This window comes from Vicugna pacos, chromosome 14, assembly GCF_048564905.1.
Source record: "Vicugna pacos chromosome 14, VicPac4, whole genome shotgun sequence".
NCBI lineage: Eukaryota > Metazoa > Chordata > Mammalia > Artiodactyla > Camelidae > Vicugna > Vicugna pacos.
The window spans coordinates 14,843,043-14,861,611 of NC_133000.1; the positions used below are offsets into that span (position 1 = coordinate 14,843,043).

At 34.0% G+C, this 18,569-nt stretch overlaps 1 protein-coding gene and 1 long non-coding RNA gene across 9 annotated transcripts in view; one reads left to right on the plus strand and one right to left on the minus strand.

The window, feature by feature from the left end:
- Nucleotides 1-18,569, plus strand: part of LOC107034144 (uncharacterized) — a 95,464-nt gene that overhangs the window by 68,450 nt on the left and 8,445 nt on the right. For 6 of the 8 annotated variants that reach the window (XR_012079976.1, XR_012079972.1, XR_012079969.1 and 3 more), the window contains 2 exons: nucleotides 6,262-6,458; nucleotides 8,526-8,592. This is a non-coding gene — a long non-coding RNA (uncharacterized lncRNA). Of the gene's footprint in view, nucleotides 1-6,261; nucleotides 6,459-8,525; nucleotides 8,593-9,812; nucleotides 11,073-18,569 lie in introns of those variants that run through there. The other 2 variants (XR_012079971.1, XR_012079970.1) reach the window with 2 other exon arrangements.
- KCNRG (potassium channel regulator) lies at nucleotides 12,706-17,613 on the minus strand. The gene is made up of 2 exons (XM_006210136.4): nucleotides 16,968-17,613; nucleotides 12,706-13,206 (listed from the first exon to the last, which is right to left on the minus strand). The coding sequence occupies exons 1-2, from the start codon at nucleotides 17,546-17,548 to the stop codon at nucleotides 12,966-12,968; spliced, it is 822 nt and encodes a 273-aa protein (XP_006210198.1). The 5' UTR covers nucleotides 17,549-17,613; the 3' UTR covers nucleotides 12,706-12,965.

The following is an 18,569-nucleotide window of genomic DNA, read 5'->3' on the forward strand; positions in this document are numbered from 1 at the left end:
TAATATAGGCTTCTTAGTTTTTGCAGTTCAAGTACTTTTCTCTGGCTCTTTTCCAGATTTGTATATGAGATTCTTGATAGGAGAGAATTTGTAAATACAATAAGGAACATCGGCCCTGGCATATTTGTTAATGTTTATTTGCCCCTCTGGGAAATAGGCCAGTAAATTTTTACTGTTTATTATGAGTGGTTATTTTAGTGAAAGTGACCCAAATCAATCAAATCAAAACATTTAAATACTTATCCCTTGAGTTGTGGATGATTTTTCATAGGTGGATATGGAAACCACTAAAGCTTTAGGTGCTATTAGTGACAAATAACTACTAGCATTTTGTTTATCCTTTGTCAGTTTACATTTAAAAACCCATTCAATTCTCTTAACTACCTTACAAGGGAGATACATCATTATTCCCATATTGAAAGCTAAGGAAACAGTCATGGGGAAATAGCATGCCTAAGTGTTACATAACTAATAAACAAGGAGTCAGGATTCAAGCTTGGGTAGTTTGATTGCAGAGCTCATGCTCTTAATAATTACATCTACATCCTCTGTCCTACAGTTAACGAGTAGAGGAGATAAATATTAATGCTAAATACTCAAAATGATAGTGATGCCTTCCAAAGAATGTCTTTAAGATAGGTTTGTATGTGGAAGTACTATACTAAGCACAAATTATCTTCTGAAATATTCTGATGGTACTACTGTCCCACTGCAAGGAGGCATGCTCTTAAAAGTATGGTTCAGTAACTGGAGGTGGGGTATTTATGTGTCTGTGTCCTGTGTGTGTGTGGTCCACAGATATACGTGCATCTATATGAATTCAGTCAGCCCTTCGTGTAATAGCATTGTCCTTCCCTGAGAAAACTGTCCCCTCCTACCTGCCAGAGTAAGTCTATATTTTCTGTAGGTCATACTTGGTTACACTATTTTTAAGGCATCAAAGCATCAAGGAGCATTGTCATCTCACTTCACATGTCTCTTTGGAAGCTCATCTAAATCTAGGAAAATAGACCTTTTGTAACTAAAAGGCTGCAAACTATACAGTTCATTTACATTGTAAACTTATTTTGGAGACTACCTATCCCTAAGCTATCCGACATTCCATTTTCTTAGTATTGCATATCAATTTAAAGAACTGGACTAGTAACAAGGCTTAGTAATCATTAACTTCATTCTTACAGAGCAATACCAGGCAGGTTAGCTAGTTCTTACTCAGCCTTTAGAAATATCCTGAGATACTACCCCAGAAGGACAACCTCCTCCCACAACCTTCACATACACACAGAAAATTAACTCCCTTCTCTATTCTATCACCCCTATAATAGTTTCATTATTGCTTATATTACATCATGCTATGATTATTTTCTTCCTTATTTCTCTATGATTAGCTTGTAAGCCTAATAGGCTTAAGCCCAGACTGTATCTGAACTCAGCTCATTTGGTGACAAATGTAGTGAAGAGTCAATAGAGCTGATAACCTCACATAGCACTCAGTATTATGTTAGTTCCCTTCCTTATTATAGAATACACTGATATCAATATTAGTATGGCTACTCAAAGAAACTTGCTTGGTAGATAACCAGAAGTTAGATCTTTTCAGTGGGATTCTCCTAGGCTCAATTATATCAAATCTATATCCAGATCACCAGTATCACAATTCCACTGAAGGATCGGAGGGAAAGAAATGAGAAACATGAAATAGTTCTTGCCAGGTAAGTCTTAGGAAAACTGTCTCGAGCAGATTGAAATAGTTTCCCAGATACTCTTTCTGAGATATTTTAAAAAAGCACTACAAAGTCAGGAATTCCAGTTAGCTTTACTGACATCTCAAGATTTAGAGTTTTTTAAATATGTTAAGTGTTTTAAAAGTATTAAAATTATTTACTGGCTTATCATGTTTTCCTTCCTCATTCATCTGATTGTCCCTACAATTGATTGCTTAAGACAGCTTTAAAATCCAAGTCAACCTTGCTTAAGCCAATGAATTCATATTAACTTGTGAGTAATTCAACCAGGACAGTTGTTTGTAACTGCCTCTGTTTCTGCCTCATCAAGAAAGAGTTTTCACTTGCATTTTTCCCACTGAGATCGTAGACTGTGACCCTTTTTCCTAGCACTGTGTTTATGTTCTTTTTTGCTGATCTCCCAAACTGAACTTTACCTGCCTGCTTGAACCCACAGTACCCATCCTCTGAATCCTACCTGCCTAAATCCATGGCATTCAGATGCTTTGCCCTGCATTGGGAAATCACTTGGCCTCTGGGCTCTTCTTTTGTTTGGAGGACCCAAGTATATTCCCAAATTAACTGAAGCTCTAGCCTATATTCTCTGCTGTGTTTTCAAAGTGTTTAATATTCAATATTTTTATATTTAATTTCTCACAATTGAAAAGATGAAACTTCTCACAGAAACAAAAATTTTTTAGATTAAATGTTTTAGACTATGTTTTCGGTTCTGTTAGAACTGCTCCTTGGGAAAAGAAGTTGCTCTAATATAGACATATCTAAAGAAGTAATTTAGGATTAGGATTCCTTCAAGTATTCATACAAAAATTATGAATCATGTAGAAAAAATCAAGTAATAATAATGTCCCTTAGTTAATTTGATGTTTCTAGACATGAGTTATTTTCTATTTTGTCCTCAGTTTTGACGTCTCAGACAATGAAACTTCCAGCATTCGATTCTCATTCAGTAATGTGTGTACCACTATTCATTCATCCAACAAGTTACTTTGTTCAGAGGCACTTGCCTGTGATACTAGTCTCTCCAATGTCACCAAAATGCATTTTATTAAGATGACAATTGAGCATTTAAGAGAAGCTAAAGCTTTCCCACTGGTTTGGAAGACCATAAGATGAAACAGAATGAAAGGCTATAATGCAGTATAATAAAATTCATATTTGTGAATATTATCTTAAAGAAATGTTTAGGTAGCTTGGTTACTTTGCCAGAGGAATGACAATGTAAATAGCTTAAACTGTTTATCCTAAAGAAGTTAAATGTGGTCATATTCAAATATTTAAAAATAGACTCAGCTTATGGTTGTGTGACCTTAAGCAAGTTCCTGTTTCTCTCCAAGCCTCAGTTTTAAATTATAAGAGGTTGAACTTGGATATGTCTTGTCCCAAATTTTTATAATCCAAGAACAGAGTCAGCCTCTAGTATATTCATTTTATGAATAATTCTTTACACTGATACCCATAAAAGCAAAGGAAAAAGTGTATGTGGAAACCTCAATTATCACATTAGAATTTGGGATATTGTATACTTAAGTTTTCCATTCTAGAAAAAATCTTTAGATTTGTTTTTCCTATCCTTTTTGTCTGACCATCACTGTGATGGTATAAAGAAATGGTCAATAAAAAGAAAAACAATCCACAGGAACTTGGAGAAGGAGAGGCACTCACTGTGAGTGAAAAGTAAATTTTTAAATGTTTATCAGATAAAGCATTTCATTGAATTAGTGGAACAATGTACTAGATGATTTAGTTAACTGATGTTGACAATGATCTTAAACCTTCTTTCAATATTTTCTAAAACATTAATAAAAATTAAAATATTTTAGTGTATTTTTTAAGCAGTATGCTGAATATTGTTAAATTTTATGTAAGGATCTTATTATCAAGTCATAAAAAATATTATATAACACAGCATAATGTAATAGGTATAGAATTTTTAAGAGTTGTGTTCAGTGTGTTTTAAGCCATAAAATCCAGAGAATCTTGATTACAATTTTTTAATTGACTTCTTCTTTCCTGAAGTAGAGTGCAAGAGACAAATTTAAGTTAACTAACAATTTAATTTGAAGAATTTGTTTCCTTTAAGAAAAATTTCACTTTATTTCAAACTGAACAAAATTACATTGTATTCATGATTTGACAATACACTTGAAAAGTGTAAACTTTAAGGATTTGAATAAAAACCTTCCAGTTATAGTCTGTTGGTTGTAAGCAAGGCCATGAATTTGTAAATCTCTCCCACTGCCAGAAATTGGATGAGAAGGGATTAGATTATCAAGAATGGACATTGGTTTTGATCATGGTTATGTTACGTACATGTGGTAGAGTAGGACAGTCATTCATATGCAAGTCTATTTTGAATAGTGTGAAAATCTGACTTGGTGATAACTTGAGGTTTCAATTTCTGTAAGTGAGTATAATTTCATCTCATCAAAAATAGTTATCAAAATACTACTTCAAATACCTTACAAATCTTGTTTGCATTTTTCAAGTGAGATCATCTTTTTAATAAGGGCCTATTCTATGCCCGGCATTTCACTGTAGTCTAAAAAAGATGGCCCCTGTCAGCAAAGAACTTTAGCCTAGATGGGAATATACTAACTTACAAGAAACTACTATCTAGAAAAGAGTGAAGTGTAGTCTGTCTTTCTGACTAGAAGTGCAGTTGAAGCTCAAAGGAAGTGTGGATTTAGACTCAACACAGAAGACTTCTTAGAAGAGGTAGAAAATGAGCTGGGCTTAAAGAAAGGATAGAATTAATTCAGTGAAATGAAGGAATCTGAGACTTAAGAATGCAGAAAACATGAACCAAGGCATGGTCAAGTAGGAAGGAGTTAAGCAGAAATACTAGTGTTGAAAACAGATTGGTATTGGATAATAGGTAACGAAAGGAGTGTAACCATCTTTGAGATTGTTTTCCTTCCTTTGCATAAGGTGCCCTAATTTCTGATTGAAGAAAACAAGAATATATTCTGATTGTCTACTGCCCTTCGAAAGCCAAGATGTGATGATTTGAAGAAAAAAATATAATTTGTAAGAAATATTGGAAGGAAATCTAAGCTAAACATTAGGAAATCTTTGGCCTTTAACTCAGCAATCAAGTGAGAAATCTTGAGAGGAAGGGGTTGCATAGCCAAAAGTCTATTTTCCGAGATGTTGTTTGCCCAGGTTGAGACTGACCTTACCACTATGGGAATGATTGTGAATTAATACCTAAGGACTGTCATTAAGCCAAATAGAAATAATATATTCATTTTCCAAACCTCTTACTAATTTGCATCCAAGGCTTAGCTCAAATTATTTATTCCCAGAATGTTCTTTGCCTCATCATCAGCAGTCTAAATCTTCCTAGGCTATCTACTCCCTGCATGAAGTTTCCCCAGTTCACTTTGCCTCCTCAGCCAGAAATACCATTTTTATCTTTCGTGCTCCTATACTTGACTTAGAACATCCTGCTTTATGGACAGAGGCTATCTTATTTTTGATTTCATACGCTGCAAGCCTAACAAGAGAGTGCTTGATAAATGACAATTGATTGCTGAAAATCAGCACTAATACCCTGGTGATAAATTAATATGTTCTGGAAAATCTGAATACCAGCTAGATAAATATAGAAATGCCCAGGCTCTTTCCTGGTAATTTAGAAATTCTCCATCTTTTACTATTTCACTTACCAGGACTTCTCTCATTTTGTGTTACCAATTAATATTCATGCCTCCAGTCTTAGCTACCTTAAAATGTCTTTTTAAAAGATTTGTAATCGAAACCAGAAACTTGTGGGTGGGGGTATGAATAATTGGAACGCCTGTGAAATTTTGATATTGCTTTGAGGACCATTAGTGATCTAATTGACCATTTAAAAGCTTTTCAACAAAGTATAATTTAACTTTTCTACTGGCTTCTATTTGTTGTTTCTTTGAGGAAATGGGAGATGGTAGTAGAATGAAAAGTCCTTACATTAAAACGTACCTTTTAAGAAACACCATTACCATAATCACAAAAATAAACATGTTGAGCATCTGCTGCAGTTCTTTAACTCTCTAAAGTTAATGGTATGCTTTTGAATCATTCTGCTTACGAGAGCTACCTTATTGAGTGAAATGGATTTTCTCATAAACTTTCTTGGACAATTTTACAAGAGACTATCCAAGTCACACCAAAAAGCTGTCGGAAATCTAAGAATGCAAAGAAAATTGTGTATCAAATATGTAGCATCTGTTTTCTGCTGTGACATTCTAGTCATATTTATAATGTGATATGGATTTATTTTTTATTTACCCTTAGAGCTTTTATATAACATCTATAGGAAATTTATGTCTGATTTCCAGAACCTATATATACATTACAGTTGCTGAAAAGTCTATTGTTGCTGTAGGGTTTGATTTGGCTTTGAGGGAGTTGACATATTTGTTATATTTAGCATTTAGCCAGAAATCAGGAATTCAACCAGCAATTAAAGAATGGTTCCCGTGGCACAGCAGTTTCCCCTCTATACTGATTTGCTTTATGACCTGTTTTCTAGGCATTTATTTTGACATCACCACTGTCCCCACAAAAAATGTGAGAACTGACTGTACCATGGATACCTAGACCATGGAAAGGACTGAGGCTGGAGACTGGAAGTAGAAGCAGACATTGTACAGAGCAAAGTGCCAACAACAGCTCACTCTAGTAAAGGGCAATAAATGCCCCATGAGGTGATCTCCTCAGTACAAGACTGTAAGTAAATTTGGGGAATTGCAGGGGGATTAGACAGTTGTCTTTGCTGACTCAGTTTTTAAAAGTCTTCATTTTGTAATTTGCGGGCTGTATGCTTATAAATTAAGATATACCTAGTGTAAAGTAGTGGACTTTTCTGACTTACGGGTGAGAATTTAAGCCAAAATAGAATGCAGGATTCCCCCAAAAGTAACTTGGGACCTTTACCTTAAGACCTGAGGCAAAGGGTACGTGAATTTAGATAACTAGAATAGAACTAAGTTATTGGGCCTTTGCTTAGAAATTCTACCAATTAGAGGACTTTAGTCTTAATATAGCAAGGAATAGGGAGGCATTATAGCCTCTTGAAACAAAATAATGAAAATTTACAAAGTGATGGAATTTTTGGAAATTAAATGTGGCAATACTATAATATATAGAGAAGGATTCTAAGAAATAAAGTCTATTGTCAAGGAAACTAGGCATGTGACTATCTAGGAGTAATCTAGGAGTGAAGACAACCTGAACAGAATAGTAGCAATGAGAATGGATATGAGAGAATAAATTTAAAATATTCCAAAGGAAAAATTGTAGCACATCATGATGAATTGGATAAAAGAGAAATGTCAAAAATTATACATTTCCTATACTAGAAGACAATGATAATATCATTGAAAGGGGACAGTTAAGAGAAGCTTGTTTGAGAAGGAAAGATATTGAGTCCCATTTTTGTAATATTTAATTTAAGATGATATCCAGACATTCCTTTTGAAATGCTTTAATTAAAAGTCACTGAATATACAGAACTGGAATTCCATGTAAAATCAGTCTGGAGAGGTGATTTTGTTCGTTAGCCACTTAAAGCTAACAAGGGCAGACAAGCTAACTGAAATGATTGAGGACAATGTGTCCCTTTCTTTTAGAAAGAAATATATAAACACATACATTTATGTTAAAAAATATTTGATTGGGTATGTAATCTTAAATAAACATTTCCAAAATTGAATTAAACCTCCTATTTTTTTCCTTAGAGTGTCATATCTCAAGCTTATGCTTGTAAGAAAATCCCTACATTTTTATCAGTTATGAGGGTGAATGACTAAATGTGTTAATATTCTTGAACCTTACCTTTGCTTCTATTAATTAAACAAAAATCTTTCCCAGTATTACACTGAGGGAATGAAATTGAGAACTTAACGTCCAAATAATTCAGTCAGTTAAAACTTTGTAAAACTGATGTGGCTTTAATTTCTCAAATGGAAAGACAAGTAATTGAATTGTGGGAAATGTGCTAGTCTCTAGTTTCAAGAAACAGTACAGCACAAAGACCTGGCATTCTGGCTGAAGAGTTGTAATAATAAACAGAAATTTGAAAACCAGGAAGACAAGTTTTCCGAGAGTGCAACTGTGGCATTTCAAAGGAGATATAACAAGAAATTCCGGAAGATGGCCAAAAATAGGTTTAGATAATTGAGATTTCTTATTTGAATACATGTTTCTGATGGAGAAACACAGTTAAGAGGAAATGAACGTTCTAAGAGGTCTAAAACTTTTTCTCCTTCTCACCCTAAATTGGGTTTGCTACTGAGGAAGTGTCAGCCAAAAAAAAAAAAGTCAAACAGGAATTCAGTACTGCTTAAATTGTAGCCAGAGGTTTAAAAACTGACCAAGGCAAAAAAAAAAATTTTTTTTAATGAATTGAAAGCAAACATTTTGGTTTTTTAGGTGCTAAACCTTCTTGTATAGGATTCCTATTTAGAAAGTCAGAGTATCTCGGTCTGTTTACCTAGTTATTACATGCCTATCATGAGGCAGAAATATTACTCTACATTATTAATTTTTCATATGTTCTACTTTAACAATATGCAAGAAAACATAAAATGTTAACCTATTCTTGTAAATAACCTTTATATAACTCAGTAATATGTTAAATTACTCTCTGAATATAACAGGATCTTTTAGAACATTTTACCTAAATCCTTGAACCATTTGATTAATCCAGATTCAGTGTATCCAGATTCAGTGTACCTATATCTTCAAGTCAGTTTACTCAAAAGTGGGAACATTTTTTCTGTATTTTCATCCTAGTTACATCTGACTCATATGCCTGGTCTGATGACTTCTACTATCTTTTCATGACTCCTAAATTATGGAGGTAAGTCAAGATTTAATATTGGTTATAGTCATGTAACATTCATTCTGAATTTGTATTCACTTAATATTTCTTTAATTACTAAGCACTCTTGTAGCACTGCATTTTAATTAGAAAATTATAGTATATTCCAGTTTTGGCTGCGCTGTTTTACTCTGATTAAATGTATAATTTTACATAACTTTCAACTAGTTAATATTTCTGTAGACATCTATACTTTCATCTCATTTTGTGTATGATTACTCACAAAGCTTCTAATGGAAAAATACCATGGGTTTTTCTTCTGTAGTCTTTAAACTGACTCAACTCTTTCAGACTCTTTATATAAAGTATCCTCATCTATCTTTGAATCTACTGTAATTCTTGTTTTTCTGAGTGCCCATTCACTGAGACTACAGTATTCCAAATTTTTCAGTTCCATTTAATTAAGACCGTTACATGTCCAGCACTGGGGGGAAATATAAAGTATAAAGCACAGCCACAGTCCTCATCTTAAAAGAACTCATGGAACCTCAGACATTGCAGCCATACTTTCTTGGGGTCTCTTACTACATGAAGGGTAAGACAAAACTCTCCTATCTGGCTTCCAACTTGGGCACCCAAAGAAATTCAAATTCTTACCAGAGTGTGAAATGAGGAAAGTAGCATGAAATAGAAACATTTGGTAGTTGGTGTCTTTTACTCAACTAATAGAGTAAGAAAGCCACTTTAAAGCAATGATTTCTGGATTGGAGGTGCTGGTGTAAAGTCTGAAGGTACAGAAAGCTCTGTATGATAAGTCTTAGGCACATTTCAGTGTGGGGAGCAAAGTCTTACTTATTTTGCTGTATTTTGTTCCCTTTTCATTCTGTAACATGCTTAACACTCATTTCCCATTTACCATGTATGGTGTCAGCTTTTTATCTATTAAAATACTTTCGGGGCTGGATCTATCTCATAGTTTAGATAAATATTAAGGCATTTTCTAAGCCTAATAATTATGAGATGAAGACTCTTTGGTGAAACTTGTACATAACTTTTCATCTTTAATAGAGTCAATAGAAGGCCTAATAATTCATGAAGTGTAGTTCTGTGGCAAAGCTGGTGAGTAAGTATGGTTTTATGATGTTGGTGATATTCCGAAAATCTAAGTATTTGGGGTAATATATTTTCATCTCATGTCTTTATTTCTTGAACTTTTGTTTAAAACACTAAATGTGATGTCATCCTGCTATTTTCCATAGGTTCACTGGCTCCAGGAAGATAATAAAATTTCCCAAATTTCTTTTAAGAAATTTCCTCTTAGTGACTTCCGCATTGCTAAATATGCTTTTACAGAGTAAACTTCCCCAGCACAAAGGGGAAAATAACAGTAGAATATGGGAGACTTAGAAGTCTTAGCAAATCTTTTATTATTCTAATGAGGTCTCTGGTAATGTGACCATTTCTGTTATTTATGGTAGAGAACAAATACAAAGACTTGTAAAATGAAGCCAAGGTTTGTCAGATGTAAACAGTATACAAGAAAAATTAGAAACAATTTATGATTCCCTAAACCATATATTTCTCAAGCTACTTTTCCTTGACTATTTTATACTACTTCAGGCTCCTGACTGCAGATATATTTTGAAAGAAGCCCAGATTATTTTTGATGTTAACATAACCTAAAAATTCTTTGTAATTATGACTTGTTTATTAAATTCAGGAGTAATCAATACTAGAGCTCCTTTTCAGAGAATCTCTGTATGGAGAACTTCCAATCACTTACAAGGTTAAATTATTGATGTTTAAGAATAAACTAAAATCTTTAATGCCCTTATCAGAAATGAGACTATAGGTGATGGAAAGAGACTGAAACAAACATACATGGGGGAACAGGAGAGGCCCAACTATTGATAGTATCATTAAGACCGACAAATCTAGCCTGCTTTGTGATGATTCATACCTGTGTATATGAGATGGATTGATAGGAGTATATGATTTGATAGATCAAAGTTTTAAGCGTGGTTGGCCAAGGCAAGCTCCTGCCATTATTTTCTTATAATTTTCATAAAATCAATTCAGTCAAGAAGTTAAGAGTTAAGTGGTACCCATATGAAAATGTTAAATGCTTTTTTTCTAAAGCAGGCAAAGGTTTTGATTTGCCTGCAGTGAATCTGACATACCCCTGTTTTCTTCCAACTACATTTGCCTGCCTCCCTTTCTAAAACAAGACTCAATTTTTTGCATGTATTGATATTCCAGTTACAGTGTCCCATTCTATTTTGGAGTGAATTCAAGAGGCTTACTGAGATGTTCTTGACAGATGTGTCTCCAGATGAGATAATCTTGAAAATATTTACTGAAATAAGAAACTCAATCCACTCTGAAAGCACACATTTTCTAATGAATAATATATATATTTTTAATTTTGGTAACCCATCTCCTTGCAGAAACCTCTCCATTGTGAACCCATGACTTCTCAGAAACTGTTTAATTAAAGGCTTAAGTTATTTTAATTTAAACACATTGTCAATGTTATGAATTGTATTTGTAGTAAGCTCCAGAAAGGAAGGCCTTGTTTTGTTCCTTGCTGTGTCTCTCATGTCTAGAATAGTATTGGTACACAAACGTCCATAATTAATTAATTAAGTTTATGTATATTACATATTTCCCTAGGTAATGTTTCTAGGAGCACATTAAAAAGAACATTTTATTTCTCATCTTAAACTAGTATCTGGCAAATATGAATGTCTAAGAACACATTAATATCAGTTTAAACATTTCCTGTCCTATTCCCTGGCAATCTATAGTTACAACATTTTTTATTTCAGTATTATTTTAACCAGTTATCAGTTTTTAATAATCTTATCAGCAAAGCACTATACAGAGTTAAACAGTGTTACATATATAACCAGGCCAACTATATCTGGCTAGTTAAATCACAAACATGCCAAAAACTTAGCAGAACAGAAATATTGTACCCTAGAATATGATGCTAGCAATGGAACGAGACCAAACACATCATCCCCAAAACTAAGGTGACAGACTAAAACAACTAAGTTGGCTTTTCTGTGGTAAAGAGAGGATGAGTGCCACCAAAAACAAAATACTCGTTTGTAGGCTTTTTTTCTTGTCTGGGTCATTATTTTCAGTTACTAACCTTAACATTATTAAATTGAAATATTTTGCACTTTTCCATTATATATAACCTTTTGAGGTACTATTAGAAAATTTTTTTTAAATCTTTCTTCCCTACAACTTTTTTTGTCTTACTCATATTTTAATTCTGCAAGCTTAGTATAGTGTCCAACAAATGTTTAACATATGTTTTTGAATGAATGAATTATACTTTTTAAAATGATTCTCGACTGTTTCCACTCAACATTTTTTAACCCTACAATATGCAGAGTATTTGGTGCTCTTTGACTTAATGATTCCCTTTCTACATGTTTATCCTAATGTTTTATTTATTGTTTGTTTGTTTGCTTGTTTTATGAGGGGGAGATAGTTAGGTTTATTCATTTATTTATGTTTGGAGGAGGTACTAGGAATATCCTGATGTTTTAAATGACACATGTATAAGGAATTCCTACAAGAGGACTCACTAAGTCAAAGTAAAATGTGTATTTTAAATGTCAGTACAAGTTATTCAAAAGCTTTTCACCAAAGTAGATGCTAATTGGTAACAAAAGTATTATTTCTCTCACCAAGTGTTCAGCACAGTGCTTTACACAGAGCAGTTAGAACTGTTGAGTGGATCGAACTCACATCAAGTGAGAAAACTGCGTTTTTATGGTGGCATATACATCTTTATAGAGGAAAGAGCTGACTAATATGCCTAGGAAAGGAGGAAAACAAGACCACAAGAGAGGCGCAATTGAAAGTGGGCCACCCTCCTTCATCATCTTCGTCAGACAGTTACTGAGTGCCTACCGTGTGCCAGGCAACGTGCTGAGTACTTTATATCCTTTAATCCTCACATATTCCTATAAGGGAGATATATTTATTATCCTCATTTGATAGGTGAAAAAGTTGAGGCACAGAGAGGTTAAATGACTTGCTGAAGTCATACAGCTAGTAAGTGATTGAACTGGGATTAGAAATCAAGCAGTCTGATTTCATAGCCCATTCTTGAATGCTTTATAAGTGCTTATGAAGAAGAGAAAGAGAAAGAGGCATTGAAGGTAGAAGGAACATATGCCAAAGCACCAAGTGCACGGTGTTGTTTAAAGAGCAGCAAGCAGTTAGTGTGGCTTAAGCATTGTTGAAGTTGTGGTTGCCCAAAGATGGCATGGTAGAAGACAAGGCCAAAAAGTTAGGCTGAGTACGTATTTAACTAACATATATGCCCTAAAATGGAATTTCCAAACAACAAAACGGCAATTTCCTTTTACTCTAAAAGAGAACAGAGAACCTCATTTCTTTTTCTGAGATTGCTCTGGCATGAAGGTTGTCTCTGGTTTCAGTGTTTTGTTCATGGCAAGAGCTTCAGCCTTTTTTATCCTTTCAAAGCTATAACATTCAGTTTTGTCTTCAGAGGATACTGTTCTGGTGCTGACCAGACGGAAGCCTTCCATTAATAAAGTGTCGATCAGTAAGCCGAGGACATTAGTTCCATTGGCCAGTTTTCGGTTATCAGGTTTTATAGAAACATACCTAGGACACACAAAAATGTTAAATTACAAAGCATCCCTTTATACTAGCAAAACTAAACACAGAAATTTGACTTATAACCTCAAATAAAGGTGTCATACCATTTTTATCAGATTTTTTTAGAGATTTAATTTATAAATCCAAATCAGTAATTCTAGGCTGCTGAAAAGAGAGACCTTACTGTGATCTCCAGTCATTTTAATTCCACTGTTTAGGAATATAATTAACACTGATGAATTTCATTCAGAAATTATTCTCTGGAGCAAACAATTTGATAAAACAATTAGCTTAATTTTTATATAATGTAATTCATTTCCAATTTTTGTTTTCAATTTACTAAATATTGTTTTAATCAATTTAGTTAATTGATTCAGTTTAATGAATATTTGATACATTAACATTTTTCCCCCTAGATATAATTTTACCCATTATCAGCATCAACATTATAAATTTTTTATGACTTACTCCTATCAAATGCATTTTTTCAGGTGCAATTTTGTAGATATTAAATGTCAAGGAGGGAGATTAGAGCTCAGTGGTAGAACTGCATGCTTTAGCATGCACGAGGTCCTAGGTTCAATCCCTAGTACCTCCATTACATAAAGAAAGAAATAAATAAATCTAATTACCTCCCCCTACAAAAAAAGAAAGAAAAAAAAGTCAAGATTTGTTGTTGTAAAATAATGATTTTTTTATTGAATTATAGTCAGTTTACAATGTTCTGTTAATTTCTGGTGTACAGCACAACTCTTCACTCATACATGAATATACACGTATTCACTTTCATATTCTTTCACCATAAGCTACTACAAGATATTGAATATATTTTCCTGCACTATACAGTATAAACTTGTTTATCTATTTTATATATACCAGTCAGTATCTGCAAATCTCGAACTCCCAGTTTATCAAGAAGATTTTATTGTCAATTTTCACTCAATAACTGTTCATTGTTGAAGAGGGAAATGAGGGGTTGAAAGGCTTCTGGAGTCAAAATGACAAAACTTTCTATTTCCAGGAAAACTCAGTAGAACTAATACATAAAATTCAAGAAAAATATACCTGAACTTTTCAGATTGACATGTTGCTTTAATAATATCAACATGTCTGCAAAGAATAGCTGTATTGCCCCTTCTTCATCTACCATCCAGGATATTTTTATGTCTTTGTGTCCTCCCACCATGTGTTTGTGAGATGTGAAGAGAAGGCTAACTTAAATTAGTTTGAGGCAGCAACCTAAACTATCTGTGGTTTTATAGGATAAAAAGAGCCTTGGGGACATCCCTAGTCTCCTTTTAATTATGATTGAAATAGAGTGTGGTTATTGAAGCTCACATTTAGAAACTCATTCTAGGCAAAGAAAAGAATTCAATCATAAAGTGTAAGAATTGTAAAACTACAAAGTAAATATCAAAAAATATTTATTATGCTTGATACAGCAAATTTTTAACATTAGTAAATCATTTCATCTACTCCCAAGCCCCAGATCTTAATTATATAACCTAGAAACATTTGTCAAAGGAAAAAAAGTTGTAGAACATCTCACAAAATTAAGATGCAAATAGTATATAGTAGGTGATAACAAAGTGGAATGTACTCTCAAGAAAACACTGGGCCAAAATACTAGATTCCCTAAGAGGCCAAACCGAGAAATGAAAGATTTCAAGGCACAAGAAAAGGATAGAAGAAATCAATGGGAAACAGAAAATCAAAACTTATTTTAAAAACTTAAAAGGTTGAGCTAGTTTATAAAGGAAAGATCAGATAGAATATGGCTATCAAAGAGGCTCTGGAATCCTGAGACTATAACTTGAGCTTGATAATATGGTATCATATGACTGTACCTCTGCAAGATGCAAGCCAAATATTTCTAGTACTGTGAACTTAAGAGATAATAACTGAGCAACCTGCTAGGTTAACAAGACCTTAGAATGATAAGTCATGTTAGTGGAACATACTTATTAACAACTGGATGATACACCAGACTTCTAGGAGCTATTTAGGCTTAATCCTCTACTTTCCAGATCAAGGAGTGAGCAAGAAAAAAAAAAAAAAAAAGATTGCTAGCTAGGCAGTTATATACCTCAGGTGGGCCTTTTAAGATCAAGTTTTTATCCGATCACCTGGACTTCTAATAATGTCACCTTATTCCAATTATTTAATTCTACTTTGAAACTGATACAATAGAAAAAAATCACAAACACTTACAGGCTGGAAAAAATTCTAAACTTCAAACAACTGAAAAGAATACTATTTGGTGATGCAAGAAGAAAGTCAATTTTAAAAATAGCTTCCGGTTTTCCAACTGTCTATTTTGGAATTTAAATATAATGCCATTCTCTCATTAAGATGAAAAAATTGTAGTACTATTCATAAAACACAAACACTTAATAACAAAGGAGAAAATATAGTCACTGTGTACAAGAATATCCCAACTTAAGTGTCTAATGTTTTTTAAGATTATATTTTCTCCAAATGCATAGTTTTTAAAGAGCATTTAGTATTTCTAGGATATCTTTTTACTTTGCACATTTCTTCTTAAAATCAATGACACCACTTTTCCTTAGGTTTTTAACCTAAGGGATCCTCAAAGATCTTAACCACTCAATCAAATTTTAAAAAACAAAAAACTGATAATTTCCCCTCTGTTTATGTTAGTGCTACACCAGTTGGGCCCAGAGGTATCTTAAAACAGTTTGAGATGAAAATTGGGTCTTACGTTTTCTTCACAATTAGCCTGTTAATTTAACTGGCTTTCTTTCCCCAAAATGACATTCAAACCTCTTTGGAAGGGCAAGAAATTATAATTCGTAAAAACTTAAGAGTTATCATACTGCCCAGTGTTCTTAAGCTAGTGTACAGGACCAAGGGGTATGTTGTGGGGGGGCAAACATTGATTGTTCCTGATGGCTACTGCGAAAGTTAAGAAAATATCTCAAAATATGTCTATCTACCTTTACCCTCAAAAAAGTCTATTTTACTTTAAATACTATCAGTAAAGAACATATGCAGACTTCTTTTTCTTTCTGAAAATTAAAGCCAGCTTTCACAGTTAGTAAAATAATAGTGGGACAGCATTAAGACATTTTTAAGCAGGGGAAAGAAGTGTCCGTGACAGCAGAGTGGAAATCAGCCTTAGGGTCCAGCCAAGAATAACAGGGAGAGAAAGTGAATAATTGATTCAGAAGCAACTACCCTTAATATATTGACAGCCTATCCCAATATTTTGAGTTTTCTCAGAGTGCCAAAGATGTAAGAGGATACCAAATTTGCCATGGGATATATCTGCCTTAATGGTGTTTAAAAATAAAGTGGAATGGAGAAAAATCAGTAGGCAAATCAGGACTGAAAGAACAAATATACATAGACTGTAAGGAAATCAGGACAAACTGTTGAGACTTTACTACATGCCAGCCACTAAAGGAATCTCTTAAGGAGAAAAAAGCATCTCATTCCATAGCAATGGAACATAATCTATAAAATTATTCCCTCCTACAACTTGAATGACCATAGTCTGTTTTCCCTGGACAATCTTGATTTATTTCTATTGTCTCACATAGTAACAATTCCTTCTTACACACTGAAAAGTATCCCAGTTTGGACAATAATTATCTGGTCATTCCACCCAACTCTACTGGTTACCCCCCAAAATTATTTTGAGTAGTCATTTTTTCCAAGAAAAGTTTCAGGCATGAGAAACTTTTGGTTTTGAGAGGAAACATCAGAAATTTGTATAAAAGAGATGCTTTTTAAGTACAAAATACCTGATTCCAGTTAGGTTATCAGTAGTGCTGTCAGAGCCACACTGGAAAACCAGGTCATGGTAAGAAGGTCTTTGTGGAGGCAGTGGAAGTAAGGTCACCTGAGGAGGGAAAGAGTTACTACTCCAGGTCGGTGCTGAAGGTTGCTCTAGAAACACTGTAATCCTCCCAGTTAGCATCTCAATTGTTTTGCTGCAAGAGCCAAACACTCTGAAAAAAGCTTGAGTGTTTCGGTTTAGGAAATGCACCTCCACAAGAGCAGGTCTTGGCTGTAGTAGGTGTTTTTGGTTTAAGAGATCCACCAGAGGATCAAGTTCATAGAACAGAGCCTCTCTCTGAAGCCTGAGATAGTCTGAAAAGTCAGTGGGTAATAAAAGCTGGTGAGTTCTCAAAAAATCTAAGATGAAACTAAATAAAACACCATCTCTGTCCACAAAAATCTGGCCACCAACCATCTTGAATTCCTGGTCTCTGCCATCTAACATTCGTGTCAGCCGAGAAGCAGGAAACTGCTTTATGGTTGAAGATCTTGTGGTGAATATCTTGCCTCCAACGTTCAAAGTAACCAGTTCCTGACTACTCATTCTTCTCTTGCTTCAAACTGGAGGCTACAAATCATAAGCCATAGACTTAGGAACTTGTTAATCAACCTATAACCACAAATGTTGTTATGTATGATTAAGAAATGTAGGGAAGGGGAAGGTAACAAAAACAGAGACCTAGATTTCCAGGTAACTGCTGTAAAGCAAATAGTGTATCCATAGCTATGTTTATAAATCTGGGAGTTGCTTGGGAACTTGTAGTATACAAAATGAAAAAGCAACAGAGGAGGAACTGGATAGTTAAGGAAAACTGCCAACATCTGAGGACAAGTGTCTAAATAGATTCCTTTACTGTATCCCATTAAAAAAAATTCTTCATGAAAACTTCCTCTTGTAAATCTGTATTTAAAAAAAAAAATACTGGGAGCAGAAAAGCATTCCTCTTCCCCAGGTCTATTATCTACAAGTCCTCATGGCAGAGTTAAGATTTACAGAGAAACATTGTCTTAATTTCTTATGATCCCTTTAGCAATTTAGTGGTTCAGTCATGAATTGTCAGTTGGGAGTGAGGCAGCCATTACCTCAACTAGCAGCTTAATTCGACTCTTCTTCTCATAGCTAGAATGATTCTTCTGTACTTTTAAGTTTAGTCGCCACCTTTTTTCCCTGTCCCTGCTTGTGTTACCTCCTCTCAACCAATTAATGGACTAGGGTAAAGACAGTCTCGGCTTTCAAAGGAATGTCTTGTCCCATGACAGAAATGAGGTTGACTGAAAGCAGTTCTAAGATAAGGCCACTTCTTGTTTTCATCTGAATTCTATACAGGGTAATAAAATTAGGTATTTTTGTTCTGTGGGATGTCAGGCATCTTTATCTCATGTGAGTAGATACGACAGCATTTGAATTTAGCTGATTACTGTGTACTTTATAATAGCTGATAGATTATTTCATCTATTGTCAAATTAGATGAAATTTGCTCTTAAATTTTTTAAACAAGTGGATTGGTTGGTTGTACAGTTACCACGATTCTCTGGAACAACACTTAGCTGCCAGTAAAAAGGAG